This window comes from Indicator indicator, chromosome 8 (genome assembly GCF_027791375.1).
Source record: "Indicator indicator isolate 239-I01 chromosome 8, UM_Iind_1.1, whole genome shotgun sequence".
Lineage (NCBI taxonomy): Eukaryota > Metazoa > Chordata > Aves > Piciformes > Indicatoridae > Indicator > Indicator indicator.
This window is the reverse complement of record NC_072017.1, coordinates 25,513,652-25,527,967: the sequence shown is the minus strand read 5'-3', so window position 1 is coordinate 25,527,967 and position 14,316 is coordinate 25,513,652. Positions and strand designations below refer to the sequence as shown.

The 14,316-nt window shown below is 44.2% G+C and overlaps 1 protein-coding gene across 1 annotated transcript; it reads left to right on the top strand.

The window, feature by feature from the left end:
* Positions 1 to 218: 218 nt before the first annotated feature.
* On the top strand, positions 219 to 2,597 carry GPRIN3 (GPRIN family member 3). The gene has a single exon (XM_054383260.1). It carries the CDS (start codon positions 219 to 221, stop codon positions 2,595 to 2,597), a length of 2,379 nt encoding a protein of 792 aa, XP_054239235.1.
* Positions 2,598 to 14,316: the final 11,719 nt, after the last annotated feature.

Genomic DNA, 14,316 nt, shown 5'->3' with positions numbered 1-14,316 from the left:
CTTTCCCTTTTGTCTGCAAGTACTTAATAACCAAGCTGTAAAGTCAATCTGTTCTGGGTACTTTTTCCTCTTAAATCTGTCTGCTACTAACACTATGTTTCTTTCATTAACAGATTAGCTTTGCAGGAAACCTGTCACCAACAGCTTGTTGCATTGTACCTACCACTGAGAAAGCTCCAAGAAGAAGCTGAGGGCAAACAACATCTGGAAGAAAGTCCATGGGGACTGTACCCGATCCTCTGAGATCTGCCAAGCTTTCCCTGGTCACAGCTTCTGAGAAGGAGGACTGCCTGGGAGACTTGCAGTCTGCTAAGCACCAGCCCCAACTACCCAATGAAGAGAGGGCCAGCAATGGCTTCCCGTTTATGCCATCTGGCTCTGCTGGAGTTTGCTTGTTCGACCTGAAACACACAGCAGCTGCCAGTGTGCAGAGGTGTGAGCAGTGCCACAAGGACAATGCTAGCCAGCAGGAAGTCTTTCCTCCTGGGCTCACCAGTGAAGCTGCAGAGGGTTATCCTGCAGCTGTAGATTCGGCTGATTCCTCCTGCCCAGTGGGCAGCCAAGAACTAGCAGCGCCAGCCCTAACCACAGCAGGAGCTGCCTTGGTGGGGCAGGGGCCAGAGATGATGCCAGCCCCCCAGAGCTCCCGGCAGTTTGTGCAAGGCAGCCAGGCGAAAACAGGCTCCCTGACACAAACGGACGATGCCGCATTGAAACCTCAGGGGACTGACGATCAGCCGGCACTTGAGGTGTTAAATTATTCTTCCCTGGGCGACTCTATCAGGGGTAGTGAGTCGTCTTGTACTTCTCAGGCAAACCTTCTGCAAAGAGGGGAGAAAGACAGGGGAACAGCAACTGGTTCTTCTGTGTGTCAGTCTGCCTCGCCAGCGAGGCACACCAAAGCTGAGCTGGGAAGAGACCCACAAACCGGTCTGGAGGCAAAAAGTGGGGCTGCAGACACTGCACAGATGCATCTCCCAGATGAAACTGAAGTGGTGCAGAGCAGCAAGGCACCAGTCCCATCGAGCCATGGGAGTCCACATCCCATAGACAACACATTCACTGAGCTGGGAAGTCCAGGCCCCATTCAGCTCTCCAAATACAGAGAAATGGGTACAATGACAGTTCAGCCAGAGAGCAGCTTTTTAAGTCGGGAAACAGGAAGCAGGACGTGGCGAGATGCTGAGGTTCAGGCTGTGGCTACTGTGGAGAGCAAATCGGCCTCCACCAGTCCCAGCATCCTTGCAGCCTTCTTAAAAGGGAATCCACCTCCAGAAGAGAAGGAAGAACTGCACATAATTTACCAAGGAGGAACAGGGCTGAGCCAGTCTGCAATTACTGACAGTTTATCGTCAAAACAAAAGTCCCCATGTTCTCCTGGTATCATGTCAGAATCAACTGTTGTTATGGCTGTAACTGCTCCAGACCAAACTCAGCCTGTGAAACTGCCTGGTTTCCCATCTGATGTGGTGCCTCCAGCATCAGCAGTTAATGCAAAACTTGTTTCCTCCTCCTCCCTTGCAGCCCTTGCCTCCCAAGGGACATCTGTGTGTGATACTGAAACAGTCAGTGCAGCCTGTGGTGGCAAGGATGCTGCTCAGCTGCCCATGGATGCTCAAGTCCCACCAAAGCCCTCCCCTGTTGAGAAGCTTGCAGTTGGCTCCAGTAATCAAACTCCAGCACAAACCGGCTCTGGCACTGGGGAACCAAGCACCACTTCTGCTGCCACTGTCCCAGGAACCAAGAACAACATGCGAGATCTTGTCCATGACACAGGAAGCAGCTGCTTACCTTTACTCAGTAGCACAGACAGTGAGGTCAAGCAGAAAGAGGTCCTGCGTGGTTCTGATCAAAAGCCTGTGCAAAGTAAGGGTGCAAGTCAAGAGGACGCCGTTCCTAACAAGTCTGTGGTGAAACCAAAGGAAGAAAACTCGGTGGTGCTTGATCCTAAAGGAGGGATGAATGCTAGCCAGCCTGTCACTGTCTGCATAAAGGCATGCTCAGAGGATGCAGGTGAAAAGGACAGCAGAGGCCAGGGAGACACTGGCCAGGCTCAGATGGCCAGAGGCCAGAGCCTGCAGATAGGACTAATGCCTGAGTTGAGTGCAGGTTCTGCATGTCTCACCCCTCCCTTGGAGGCATCAGCAGCTCCCCAGCAGCAAGGCCTCCAGGCCAAGGAGTCCAGACGTGAGCTCCAGACAGCAGCTCTTCCTGCTTCAGCTCAGGCCTTGCCAAACGTGGGGGAAAACAAAAAGGTCCCCACCCCAGCCATGGAGGCAAAAGTGCAGGTGAAGCAGTCCAAACATGTCAGGGATGTTATATGGGATGAGCAGGGCATGACATGGGAGGTTTATGGTGCTTCCCTTGATCCAGAATCCCTGGGAATTGCCATCCAGAACCACTTACAGAGACAAATACGGGAACACGAGAAACTGATCCGGACCCAGAACAGTCAGTCCCGGAAATCAATTTCCTCGGACACATCCTCGAATAAAAAACTGAAAGGCAGGCAGCACAACATGTTCCAGTCCATGCTGCAGAATTTTAGGCGTCCTAATTGCTGCGTCCGACCTGCTCCTTCTTCTGTGTTAGACTGACGTGGTTTGCAGGGATGGGTAGATGTCTGCACTGGTAGAAAGAATCCCTCCCCTCAAGTCTTGAGTCCTGCTGTTCAGTTGTGTTATTGGGGTTGTGATGCAGCAACAGTGGAAAATTATTCCCCTTTGTTTTCCAGGTAGCCACACGCTCCATTACGCAGTTATTATTGCCACAGCTGCTGTGTTTCCACATGATGACCCCATCCCCACTACTATCCAGATGAAAAGCTAGGTACTTAGCAAAAGCACAAATTGAAATTGCCGCCTTGCTGCAAGGGAGAGCAGCACCTTCTGACAAAGCAAGAAGCAGAGAAATTGTCAAAATTATTACGGGAAATTATTTGTGTGCATCACAAGGTCTTGTACAAAGGGGCAGGCTAGAGGAAGGGGTGTGAGGTGAAACTAGGATTCTACAGCTATAAAGACCTAAAACAAGATAAGTTACCTAGTGTGTAAATTACCCAACAGTGAGCCAAGTTTGTATAAAGAATACAGGCAGTGATAATTGAGCAGTCTGACTTCTGCTGATCCTTTGGGGAGCTGTTGTCACGAGAGCACCCAAGATCCAGGTCTTGTTCCACTGAAATGGAGAATCAGACAAAGAGTGAGGATGAAGGCTGAAGGATGCTCTCTCTGGGAGAAATTAAGTAAGTGGCTAGAAGGGGGGGGTGAGAAAGGAATACATTTTGCAGGCTTTTTCTCCCCTGCATCAGCCACACTTAAGGTACAAGCAGGCGATGTGTGAAGGGCAGGTGAGGCACATGAGAGCACATTGGTAGATGTAACTGCAGCCAGCAGGATGGTGCCCTCACTCATCATGTGGCATTCCAGACTAGTCTTTCAAAAGCAGCAAGCTGCCTGGCTCCTCAGCCAGGGAGGGCAGCCCGTGTTCCCAGCCTCCCGCAGCACTGAGCACCTCTCCTCTCAATCACTCTTTAAAGTGATGTGAATCTTTTTTCCCTCTCCAGAGATGCACAGTAACATTTTTCTGTAGGAGCAGGCTGTCCTGTGTGCCTGGGTCCATGAGCCCAGATGACTACTGTCTTACACTGATGTTTCCCTTCGAAGCCCTTAGCCAGCTCTACTTTTTTGCAGTATTTTGGTGCTTTTCTTGCTGCCTTTCAGAAACAACTACCATTTATTTAGCCTGTGTGTATTTTGTTCCACTTAATGCTCTCTATATAATGAACCATTCAATTGTTAACTTGAAACATTTATTTTACAGAAGCACTGAAATCTTGAGACAATCTTTGCTGTATTTCTAATGTTAGAGAAGTTGTAGAACCTGCTAATAAAAGGTAGCTTAGTGACTGTTTCTCCAGAAGTGTGATATACAATAATGTCTTAAATGTATGTTGGTCACATTTCTTGTCTTAATAACTTTTTTTTCAAACTGGGAGATGTGTTTCCCACTGTCTGTTTGCCAGAGTTCATGATGGGAGGCTGGAGAACTGCAGCTTGTAGAAAATTTAGTTTTCAATCCTGTGGAGCACTGAGGATTTGGGTGTTGTAATCCTGCACAGTGCTAGAGTTACATATGGTTTATTTTTATTCCATTAAAGATTTTTCATGAATCATGATGATAATTCAATTCTGCCTCTAGTAGCACACCTGGCTTATTCTGTAGGTCTCATTATTACAACTTAGTCTGTGAATCTTACAGATTTACACAATGTAAATGAGTATTAATCTTTTTTCTCTTTTTTTTTTTTTTTTCTGTGAAGCAGACCAGAGGTGGTCCCCATTTATTTAGGAGGCCAGGCTTTTTGACTACATCAACTGTCAAGCTTTCAATGCAGGTTTTGAGGGGCATTTGTTCTCCAGCAGGGAGATAAAATGGTATAAGATACAATGTTTTAACCCAGTTCAATGAAAGGTGTTGCCCCTAGGCGTAGTACTGAACTGACTCCTCGTTTTCCTCTGGTGTATATTTGGGAGCTCTATGGCACATCCTTGTTCCATTTCTGTACATTATTCCAAGTCCTCTGATGCTCGATGCTGAATTGCTAGTTCTGAAATACTATATTAGTGAGTGTCTTCCCATCTCTGCCTACCAGGAGAAAAGTCTCCTTCCTTTTCTCTGTTAGTACTGTTGTCTCCGTCCCCTTTCTAGCAGTGTCTGAGGTATGAGTTTCATGTTAAATTTTGTGTGGGATTAATACTGGCAGTATCATTAGGTCAAGTTAGTTGACAAGCTTGTTGTTTCTTCCCATGTTGTATCCTTGTCAGCCCAGAAGAGGTTTCCCGAGTTGTCCATGGTGTTTGCTGTGTCCTGTCCAGGTCCAAGGCTTGTGATGCTCCTTTTGCCTCCCTTCTGCCCCTCCCTCACTAGTTGCTGCCCAGCCTATCTTGCTGTGAAATGGTGTCCCTTGGTGCAGTTCACATCCTTCTCTCCACTGTCCCCCTTGCTGTAGCATTGTGAGCCAGCATACTCAGAACTGTCCCTTTAGAAATATGCTCAGTCTGAATATATAAATGGATTGGGTTTTGGGTTGATTTTTTTTTTTCAGAGGAGAATAAATGGCTATAGTCCATTCATTGTTTTCCATGAACTTTATCCTATAGCTTAAAGTCTCCAAAATATTCCTAGCATATGAGTTGCTTTTTTGAGACCAAACCGAGCTTGGCAATGAATGAGTAGTGTGCTGGGGCAGCACTGGAATTCAGTCTTTGTCATGAGGAATAGATCTCTCCTAGTTCCCTGCAGTGCCTTCCAACTATGAGTCTTCACCAGCGGGTCCATCCATGCCTCCCTCCCCAAATGACCTTTTTTCAGGAAAATTTCACCAATACATGTGCACCACAGAATGCCACCAGGCAAGTTACTAAGCGGATGCATCTGAACAACTGCACGGGCGTACCTGGAGCAACCAGAGTGGTTAGCAGAGCACTGTGCTTTTGTGTTCTGGGAGAGTACAAGTGAAAAACAAACTGCAAAATATCAGTGATACTGCCTGATGGGCACAGAAGTACTGCAGGTGTGTGTTTGAAGCCAAGCAATAACATGCCAAAAACCAACACACAAAAATGAGTTGATAATCACCAGCACATCTCATGGAAAGTATTTTATGTTTTCAGTTTGCCTTGCTAGGGCAGACTGTAGGCAACCTGCTAATTTAACACTGGTAATTTATGCTTTCTCCTACATACAATGTCTAGATAACAATGTGAATCCGTGTAGGGATGATGCATCTTTCACCAGCAGCAAAACAAAACCATGTTTTTAGTGCCAGTTAGCAACTATTATGCACGTGAGTGGTCTTGTAGCAGCCAAGAAAGACTGTTTGTGTCATGTCAGCATTGAAAACCAAAGTGTGCTTGGAGAAATAGTGTGGCAGAGGGTAGGAGGAGGTGATCTGTGTGCCACCAGCCTGCTCTTTTACTCTGCCCAGTGATTCAGAATCACATCGCTTTGGTTGGATGGTTAACCTCCAAGGATAATCCATTTAAGCTAATAAAAAGGGTTCAAACCAGAAAGTACTTTGTCATTCCCAAGAGTAAATCTGTATGAAAAAAAACACAAACCACCTGTATTGCATCCTAGCCAGTTGAAGTGACTCTTAAATTCAGTGTGTTGCAAAATGGCCAGAAGTGCATGAGAATGGAAGATTTAGTATCAATTCAGGAGCTATCCGCTAGGAAAGATGAGAACAAGCATGTTTCAATGCTGCCCTGCAAAGCTTGAGTTGAACAAGAATCTCATTGCAGGCAATTTGTGATGTAGTACTGGATTTCATGTGAGGCTGTGACATCATCCACCACTGTCTATGTGCACTTGGTTGGTGTCTACCAGCTTTGCATTGCCTTGGGCACAAGTGCTGTTGGAAAGAAGAGTGGGGAAGGAGCTGAAGGGACAAAGAGGAGATAGATGTGCTCTCAATTTGAGAGGAAAAAAAGCTTATTTTGAATATACAAGAAGGAATTCTTGATAAACATGGTAAGGAAGGGACAGAAAGAGAAGTAAAGCAAAGTCAATGTAGGTGCTTCACAAGGAATTCCTATGTCTGTAAAGGTAATGGTTTGCTTAAGGCTTGCTTATTTGTTCATTCTGAGCTCAGACTTTTGTTTGTTGGTGTGCTATTGCTTTCGGGAAAATTAACATTTCTGAAGGCTGTGTGTTTTGTTACTGCATACAGATACATACAATATTCAACAAAACCACTGGGCAAGCAACTGTGGCTGCCACCTCAGGGCTTGTAGAAGGCACCATTTGAAGAAGTATATTCAAGGGATTCAGAAAAGGTGAATATATGCTGTAAAGATGACACTAGCTTTTGTCTTGAGTTTCATTAATGTATTGAAGTGTTAGAAGTGGAAATCCAAATTAAAATCAGTGTTGAAGCTCATGGAAAATTCAAGTTGACTGCCACTGGTTTTCAGTTTGGAAACTTGATGGGATCCACTACAGCAGGTGTTTCATTACATAGCTCAGTATATGGAAGGTTTGCATGAAAGGCTCCATGGTCTTAGGAAGTTAAGGGCTGCAGTCTAAAGGATACTTTCCCCTCTTTTTTTTTTTTTTTTTTTTTCCCCTGTGTAACATCTCAACCTCAGCTGGTTTGGTTTTGGTTGACTGTGACGCCTGTATATTACCTATTTTCAGTCATCACAGAGTATAGATCCTTACCCAAATACTGCACACTACCAAATATCTCTGGAGTCACAGGCTGCTGCAGTGGTCCATGGGCCTGAAGGCCAGGTCCTGTGCACTGAAAAGGTTGCAGTGTTCTTAGGAGCCTAAATTATCCCATTTGAGTCAGTGTAGACATTTAATAGAAAGAATGAAGTATTGGAGCTGAATTGAGCCAAACTGAAATTAGTATCACCTTTTTTCTTTTTTTCTTCCCTTTTTTTTTTTTTTTTTCTTGTTGATCCTCTCAGATTTGTTGGGCTTTGTGTTTTCCTTAGCAGCTCTTGTTCCCAGAGGTTATAATACGTATTTTGCATCAAATCTTGACAAGGAAGATTTGTAATTTTGTAACCTGAAATGTATCCTTCATTATTCAGGATCTTTAAAGAAAAAAATGATGTTATTACTGAGCCAGATCATAGAGACAGGAAATATTTCCTCTAGGAAATATTTGCTGTAGGTAAGCTTGTGTGTGTGTATGTGCATGTCTCATGCATTACTCATACTCTAAGATGATCTTTGCCCTTGTGATTGAATGCTGGAGGTTTAACATTTTCTGCAATTCTGAGGCAAGTTCAGATTACTCTGCAATGCAGAAAGGAGGATTTTCTCATCTGGTCTCCAAAGGAATTCACACAGATGTGTCTTAAAAAAAAAAATCCACGAGTTGGCCAACCTGTTTCTAAACTGTCAGCAGAAAGTGTGGTGGCTGAGGCATACAGAAATGCACACTGTGCTTTGTAGAAATGCACACTTGTGTGTACAATCTCTTTTCTACACAAAGGCTATGGATGACAGCAAGCATCTGAGCTTAACAAGAACAGAATCACATCAACCAGCTCCCATTTGAAATACTGCTGGCTTAAGTTTTTGTTAGCTTACTGTTTAGACTGACACTCTATGGAATAGAAGTAAATTACAGTTCTGCCAGCAAAGTCTGCAGCAGTTGTCTGCTGCAGAATATGAGTCTATTAAATATTTCTCAGCAACTGCACTACAACAGGCAACCCTTCAGCTGGAGGGTTCTCTTGACAACATTTCTCTTAGTCCAGTTCATAATATTTTCAAGTATGTCAAATGCAAGTTTAGACAATGCCCTGAGGAACTGCAGTAAAATGGAAGAAAAAGAACCATGCCTTCATGGTACATAAAATCGTGTCTGAAGTAAGGTCTCAGTGGAATACTAAAAAGCACTGGGAATTTCTAACCAGAGTTGAGAGAGAGTAAGGATGAACTTTGAATTCCTGGCTGTTGCAAGCACGCAAAAATGACAGTCATCAGTCAGCAGCATAAGAAAACCATCTTGGGGGCTTCTAATGACAAGTAGTGTTATTGTGGCTTTATTATTTTTTATAGCTACATGACTGAACATAATGTACTGTACAAAGTAAAGGTAGTATTAGGCTTCCAGGTGTACTGTGGCATTCATTTGAGACATACCATCAGAAGTATGCATGTGAGGAAGTCTTATAGTGATACTAAAGCAATGTTTCCCACTTGATTGAGTCCCTTAGGAATTTAATGTTTTGGTGTTTTACATCTCCTGCTTTTCATGCTGACTACAATAAAATGAACACTGTCTTAATTATTCTGGGTCTCTGTGTGTAGGCTGACATGGGAAAACAAAGAACTTTTCAGTGTGGCTATTCTGGCTAAATCGGTGAATGTCTGTAAGACAGAGCAGCTGCAAAGGGCTTTCTGAATTCGGGCTTGAGACCCTGGCACCTTGCGAAGCTTGATGCGGTTGGAAGCCACCATCCACTGTTCCTGCTGGAGAGGAGACCTGTCTGCTTCCTTCTGTGTAAGTGCTGCTGCCTTTTCACAGCTGTTCTGGAGTGCAGGCTTTTCTGCAGCAGCCGCTGCTCTGCCCTCCTGCATGAATTCATTCAGCCTTTCGGCAGCCAGTTGCCACGCAGCAACACGTTATTCATCCAGCTCAGCAACCCAGGAGTTGAAGTGGAAAGGACAGTGGTGTCACTGCTGTAGCAAATTGTCACCACCAGCGTGACTGCACACCATGCACAAAGCTGAGAGCATCAGCATCAGAGTAACCTGAAACATTCTCAACCCCAAAAAGAAGCAAAGTTTTACCTCGTGGTACAAAAGAACCTAAAATAATGGATGGTGGCAATGAAGTATTTTTATCCAGTAGTGTTACAGGAATAGTATTTCCATATGCCTATCTACTACTGGAGGGCATGGAGGACTCCACCTCAATGTATTCCTTCCTATGGCAAGGGGAGAGAAGCAGAACAGATCCTGAAACTGGCTGCATAATGCCTCTGCTACCAGAGACTTTCTGGCTGCTCATTCCAAGCTGGAGCCCTCTTCCCAAAAATGGTTGTGTCCTCTGCTGTGCCCCTATACTTGTATCTTCTAGTGTTCAGGCTACTTCAGCTAGCTGCCCAGTGCTTTGGGCAATCACATGGGGTATTTCACTAACGAGTTTTGCAGCATTCTTTGTCATATAGTTCAGGTTCCTGTGTGCCAGTGGCTGCCGAAGATTAGTCCCTCCCCAAAGTGCCAAGAGAGAGGTGTTTCCCTTCAGTAGCTGGGTTCATTCAGCTCTGTGACTCAGTTGGCAAGCTGTCTTTATAGGCAGTAAATCTGAGATCTCTCTTTCCTGCTTCATCCCTGTAGACTTGTTGCAGTAGGGAAAAAGCCTAGGGATCACCTGCCCCAGGGAGCTGACCCAGCAGAAAAAGGACCAGTGCAGAAAGCATGCTAGCACCCTATGCTAGCACCCTATCTAACCAATAATCAGCAGTGCACATTTTTCATCTGACGCAGGTTTTATATAACATGGCAGTTTTGGGGAGATACGAGTTCATGCATTCCGGCTTCTTGTTCATGCATCAGCTGATTTAACTGTGGCTGTGAGGTTTTCAACCAGCACCACTACATACCAGGCTATCTGCTGCACTTCTTTCACCCAGTAAAGAAATCAACATACCTTTAGGTATTCGAATCCCACCAAAACCACTCTGCGGCAGGTGACGGTATTGTGAGTGCAAAACTTAAGATTTCCTCATCAAATTTCACATTACTCCTTTGTGAACCAGAAATGGCTAGATTTAGTAGCCAATGTTTTAAAAAGTAGAAACTTATATCTGCAACTATTTTGATAAATACGGCCTCATTTGAGAGCGGTGTGGGGTGTTCTTATCTCCTGTTGAGGTCAGGTCATGGAGAGCTGTGGGTACTTGGTACCTCTACAAAGAAAGCCACTATTAATGAAACACCTTTACCCAACTTGATAGTAGGTAACTCACAGTAGGCAGCTCATAGTGAGGACAGTCTGCATGCCTGGACCAACAGGATGTTGTAAGCACAACTTAGGAAATCATAACATATGCCCCATTGCTGCTCATATCTCAGCTGTGTTTGTAGGAGTGAGGGTACTGACACATCGCAGAGCACCCTCCTTCATAAAGCATCCTTTGCTCTTACAAAAGTCCAGTTAAAGAGGATCACAGCAGCTTGGGAAAGAGGGTGCCAGCCTGCAAAGGAATTTGTCTTTGCTATGCCATGTTAGCAATGGATTAAAAAGAAAAAAAGTTTTCTAATAGCTTTCTGTGGACTGCAGCACAAGGAAGGGATTTGGGTTATTCATGCCGAGGTTCTGCCTCAATTCAGTAATTCTATTTATTTATTTTCCTAATTAGAAACCTGCTCCTGGCAGCGCTTTTTCTCTAAATCCACTTATATAACGTCAGATAAGACAAGAAAGCTGAGCAGTTAAGGATGTGTTTCTCACAGGCTGGTGAAAAATACCCTGGCAGCTAAAACACAAATGCTGAGCACCTGCTTTTTCCCTCTGGAAGATGGCTGGTGTGTAGGAATGGCTGCCGGGTTCTGCAAAGCCCCCATATCTGCGCTGAGGATTGCTGGGCTGTGGAAGGAGGAGAGACAAACAAGGTCTGCCCAGGAACTGGCAGAGGTGAGGCCATCCACAAAGCTACTCTCCTGTGATTTGGGATCACCTCACATTTTTTGTCTGTTCCTTTTATAAGGACATTTACTGAGTTATTAATTTATAAGACTAATTGCTAAGGTTTAGTAAGTCTTAAGCTAAAGGAAAAGCCTCTGGCAAGATACTAGCTCAATGCATTTGGGTTACTCACCCTTCTGAAAGCCTGGGCTCCCAATGGGCTTTGGATGCTCTGAGTACCTGCTCTGCAGGCAGAAGCTGTTTTTTTTTACTCGCTCCAGAAGAGAAGGAATGGGGAATAAATAAGGCTGACACTCACTTCAGTCATACCCAGATGTGTCCCCTCACTCGGTCTGACCCTATCTTTATGTATGTCAGCTATTTAAAAGAGAATTGCTGGCTAAAAAAGCTGAGAGCTATATATGCGCTTTAGGGAAGATACTGTAATCAGATGAGTCCTACAAACTATCTGAGGCAAATGCAAATAAAGTATGTGCCACAATTTTGGTTAATGATGAGAAATATTCTTTGTTACAGGTTCATCTCTTTGCCTTTACTGACATTGCTCTGCATGCTTATCTCTTTTTCTTCTGGGACACTGTAGTATTCACCCTAATTTCCCTGCTGCACAACTTATTGTGCAGCAAGCTATATACCTCCTGTGCATCCTAAGCAGTGCTCTCTCCTCCCAGACTTACCTACCTTTCCATCTTGGCTGGGTTGATGTCGAAGGACTGTTTGGAAAAGTGAAGAGGTTGCCACGAGTGATACTAGCAACTGTCTTGTGTTTATTAATGTGAGTTCCTGTGCTTTGGGAACATATCCTGAGATCATCAAACTGAGTGCAAACAACAGAGCCTGCTCCCTGGGGCAGAAGTGAGTGAGTACTTTCTTCCCTCTCTGCCACTCATCTTTCACACCTCCCTCATCCATTGCAAAGCCAGAGCCAGGTTCTCTGGCCTTGCCTTGTGGCAGCACAGGTGGAATGGAAAGCAGTCACATTTTCTCCAGTGGGTAGTTCCCTGATATACACTTCCCACAGGCACGGAGCTGCAGTGACCATCTCATAATTTGCTTGCAGGGAGAAAATCCATTCATTTGCTTGCAGGGAGAAAATCTGTCCCATTTCTTCTTGTGCATTTTCTTTCTAGCCTGGCTCATACACAAGCTGGAATAGCTCCTGCAAACAGATTGACAGCACTGACAAGAGAGACTACAAAATTGAGGGCAGTCCCTAAACTGTCCTAATTGCTGCTGAAACAGAAGCTGGAGCTTTTGTAGAACCTGCTGCTGGGGGGGAAAAAAAGAACAAAAAAAAAGTTATGTGGTATAGTTTACAGCTTTTTTTTTTTATGGTTATACATGTGAAGGTTGTGTCCAGCTTCAGAACAGCTGGTGCTTTTTGTCCCCAGTGCAGGTTAAAAAAGAAAGAGAAAAAAATACATTGAAACCTCCCTCTACTGGGACACACTGTGCTCTTCTATTCATCCAAGCACAACGATGCATTGCACTTTCCTGGCATCTGCTCTGATCACTCACTTTTCTACTGCTGCAGGGCATCCAATACTACCTCCAGAAGAGCTTTCACACTTCTTTAATCTGTTTGGCAAGTTTTGTTTGATTAACCTACTTGGGTTTTTCGTTGCTGTGGCTTATACCCTTGAAAGTTCATATGCCTAATCAAAACCAAAAAAAAAAAAACCAAAAAAAAAAACCACAAACAAACAATTTCCAGATGTCAGAGAGGCATACAAAACCCTGTAAGGCCAGGATTTCACCCAAAGGTTTTATTGTTTCCCTTTCTTTTTCTTGCTAAGAAACAGAGAGCTGCAAAAATAAATATGAAGTTCCTGGCAGATTGTTTAACTTAAGTTTGCATTGGTTTTAGTGGGAAAAAATGTGTAGGGTGCCTTTTGATAAATAGTATAGGTAGATGATGACTGATTTTGGAATCTCCCAGCATGCTAGAGAAATGTGACACAAAGGTTTTTATAAATATGTTAAAAGGCACTGTCAGCAGACTTTTTAGTATTAAGATCCTACTTGAAGAATGAAAATGTACTGTGGTGTTGTGGATGTTCTGGCAAGTTGTATGTGATTGCCACCTACCTTAAATGAGATCTCTTTTGAATGGAGCCAAATTATTGAGTTCTCTGTCTTGTAACTCTCACCCTAGCTCTGCCTGCCTTGTTTGCCAGGAACCAAGCATTGCCTGCAGGTATACACAGCACACATTGATTTTAATGTCACACTAACACATTGCATGCAAACACCATAGTAGTACTTGGGAGCAGCACCAACCATGGTGTCAAATGGATGTTTAACTCTTTCTTACTGGTGCCTTTGGGATTAAGGGCCTGAAGCAGCTCTAGCCTTGCCAAGTCCCTGTTTCTATTTGGGGGAAAAAACCAAACAACAAAAACACAACAAAACCCACACAAATCTGAGGTTTAGCTCTCTAAGCTGCAAAGATTACCTTGAAATTGTCTTCAGCATAATCAATGCAGCTCTATGCCTTAAACCTCTAGGCAGCCCTAAATCATTTCTTGCAGTGCAAATTAATATCTGACTGAAGAATTGATTTTTGGCACTAATTGTGCATGGAATTTGGTCCTCGCTGCTGTTAGCTATGCCATAAGCATAGAAAAGCTGGGAAGAGTGAAAGTCATCATCTTCTTTGAGCAAAAGACTAAAACTCCTTGCTTTGCTTCTAAGTGAAACAAATCAAATATTTTTCCCTCTTGACTTTAAATGAGCTGTGAAATCTTGATAGAAACCAAGAGGAAGTACCTGAACATTGAAGAACACTTGCACTGCAAAGCTTAACTGTCCCCTCTAGAGAGACTGGCCCTTCTTATGTCTGTACAGCTATGCCATGCATGATGTCGAAGTTTACATCGTCCTTGATAAACCCTGGTCAATGTGCTTTTTTAGCAAAGGAAATACCTTCACCTCTCTGAGTGCCTGCTGCCATGGCTCAGGGCTGGCACACTCACTGTCTAACCTCCCCCACCTTTTCAGATGACCTTTCTGAAGATTTTTGCAAACGGACCACTGAAACCTAAAGGGCTACTGCCCATAGCTTCTTAAGTCCTGGTCACGTAGTGTTTGCATACAGCCCCACAAGAGCAACAGATTTGCAGTAAAGAGGGCAAATG

Excerpts from the sequence above, each read along its gene's own strand:
- GPRIN3 (XM_054383260.1), top strand. The coding sequence starts at position 219 with ATGGGGACTGTACCCGATCCTCTGAGATCTGCCAAGCTTTCCCTGGTC.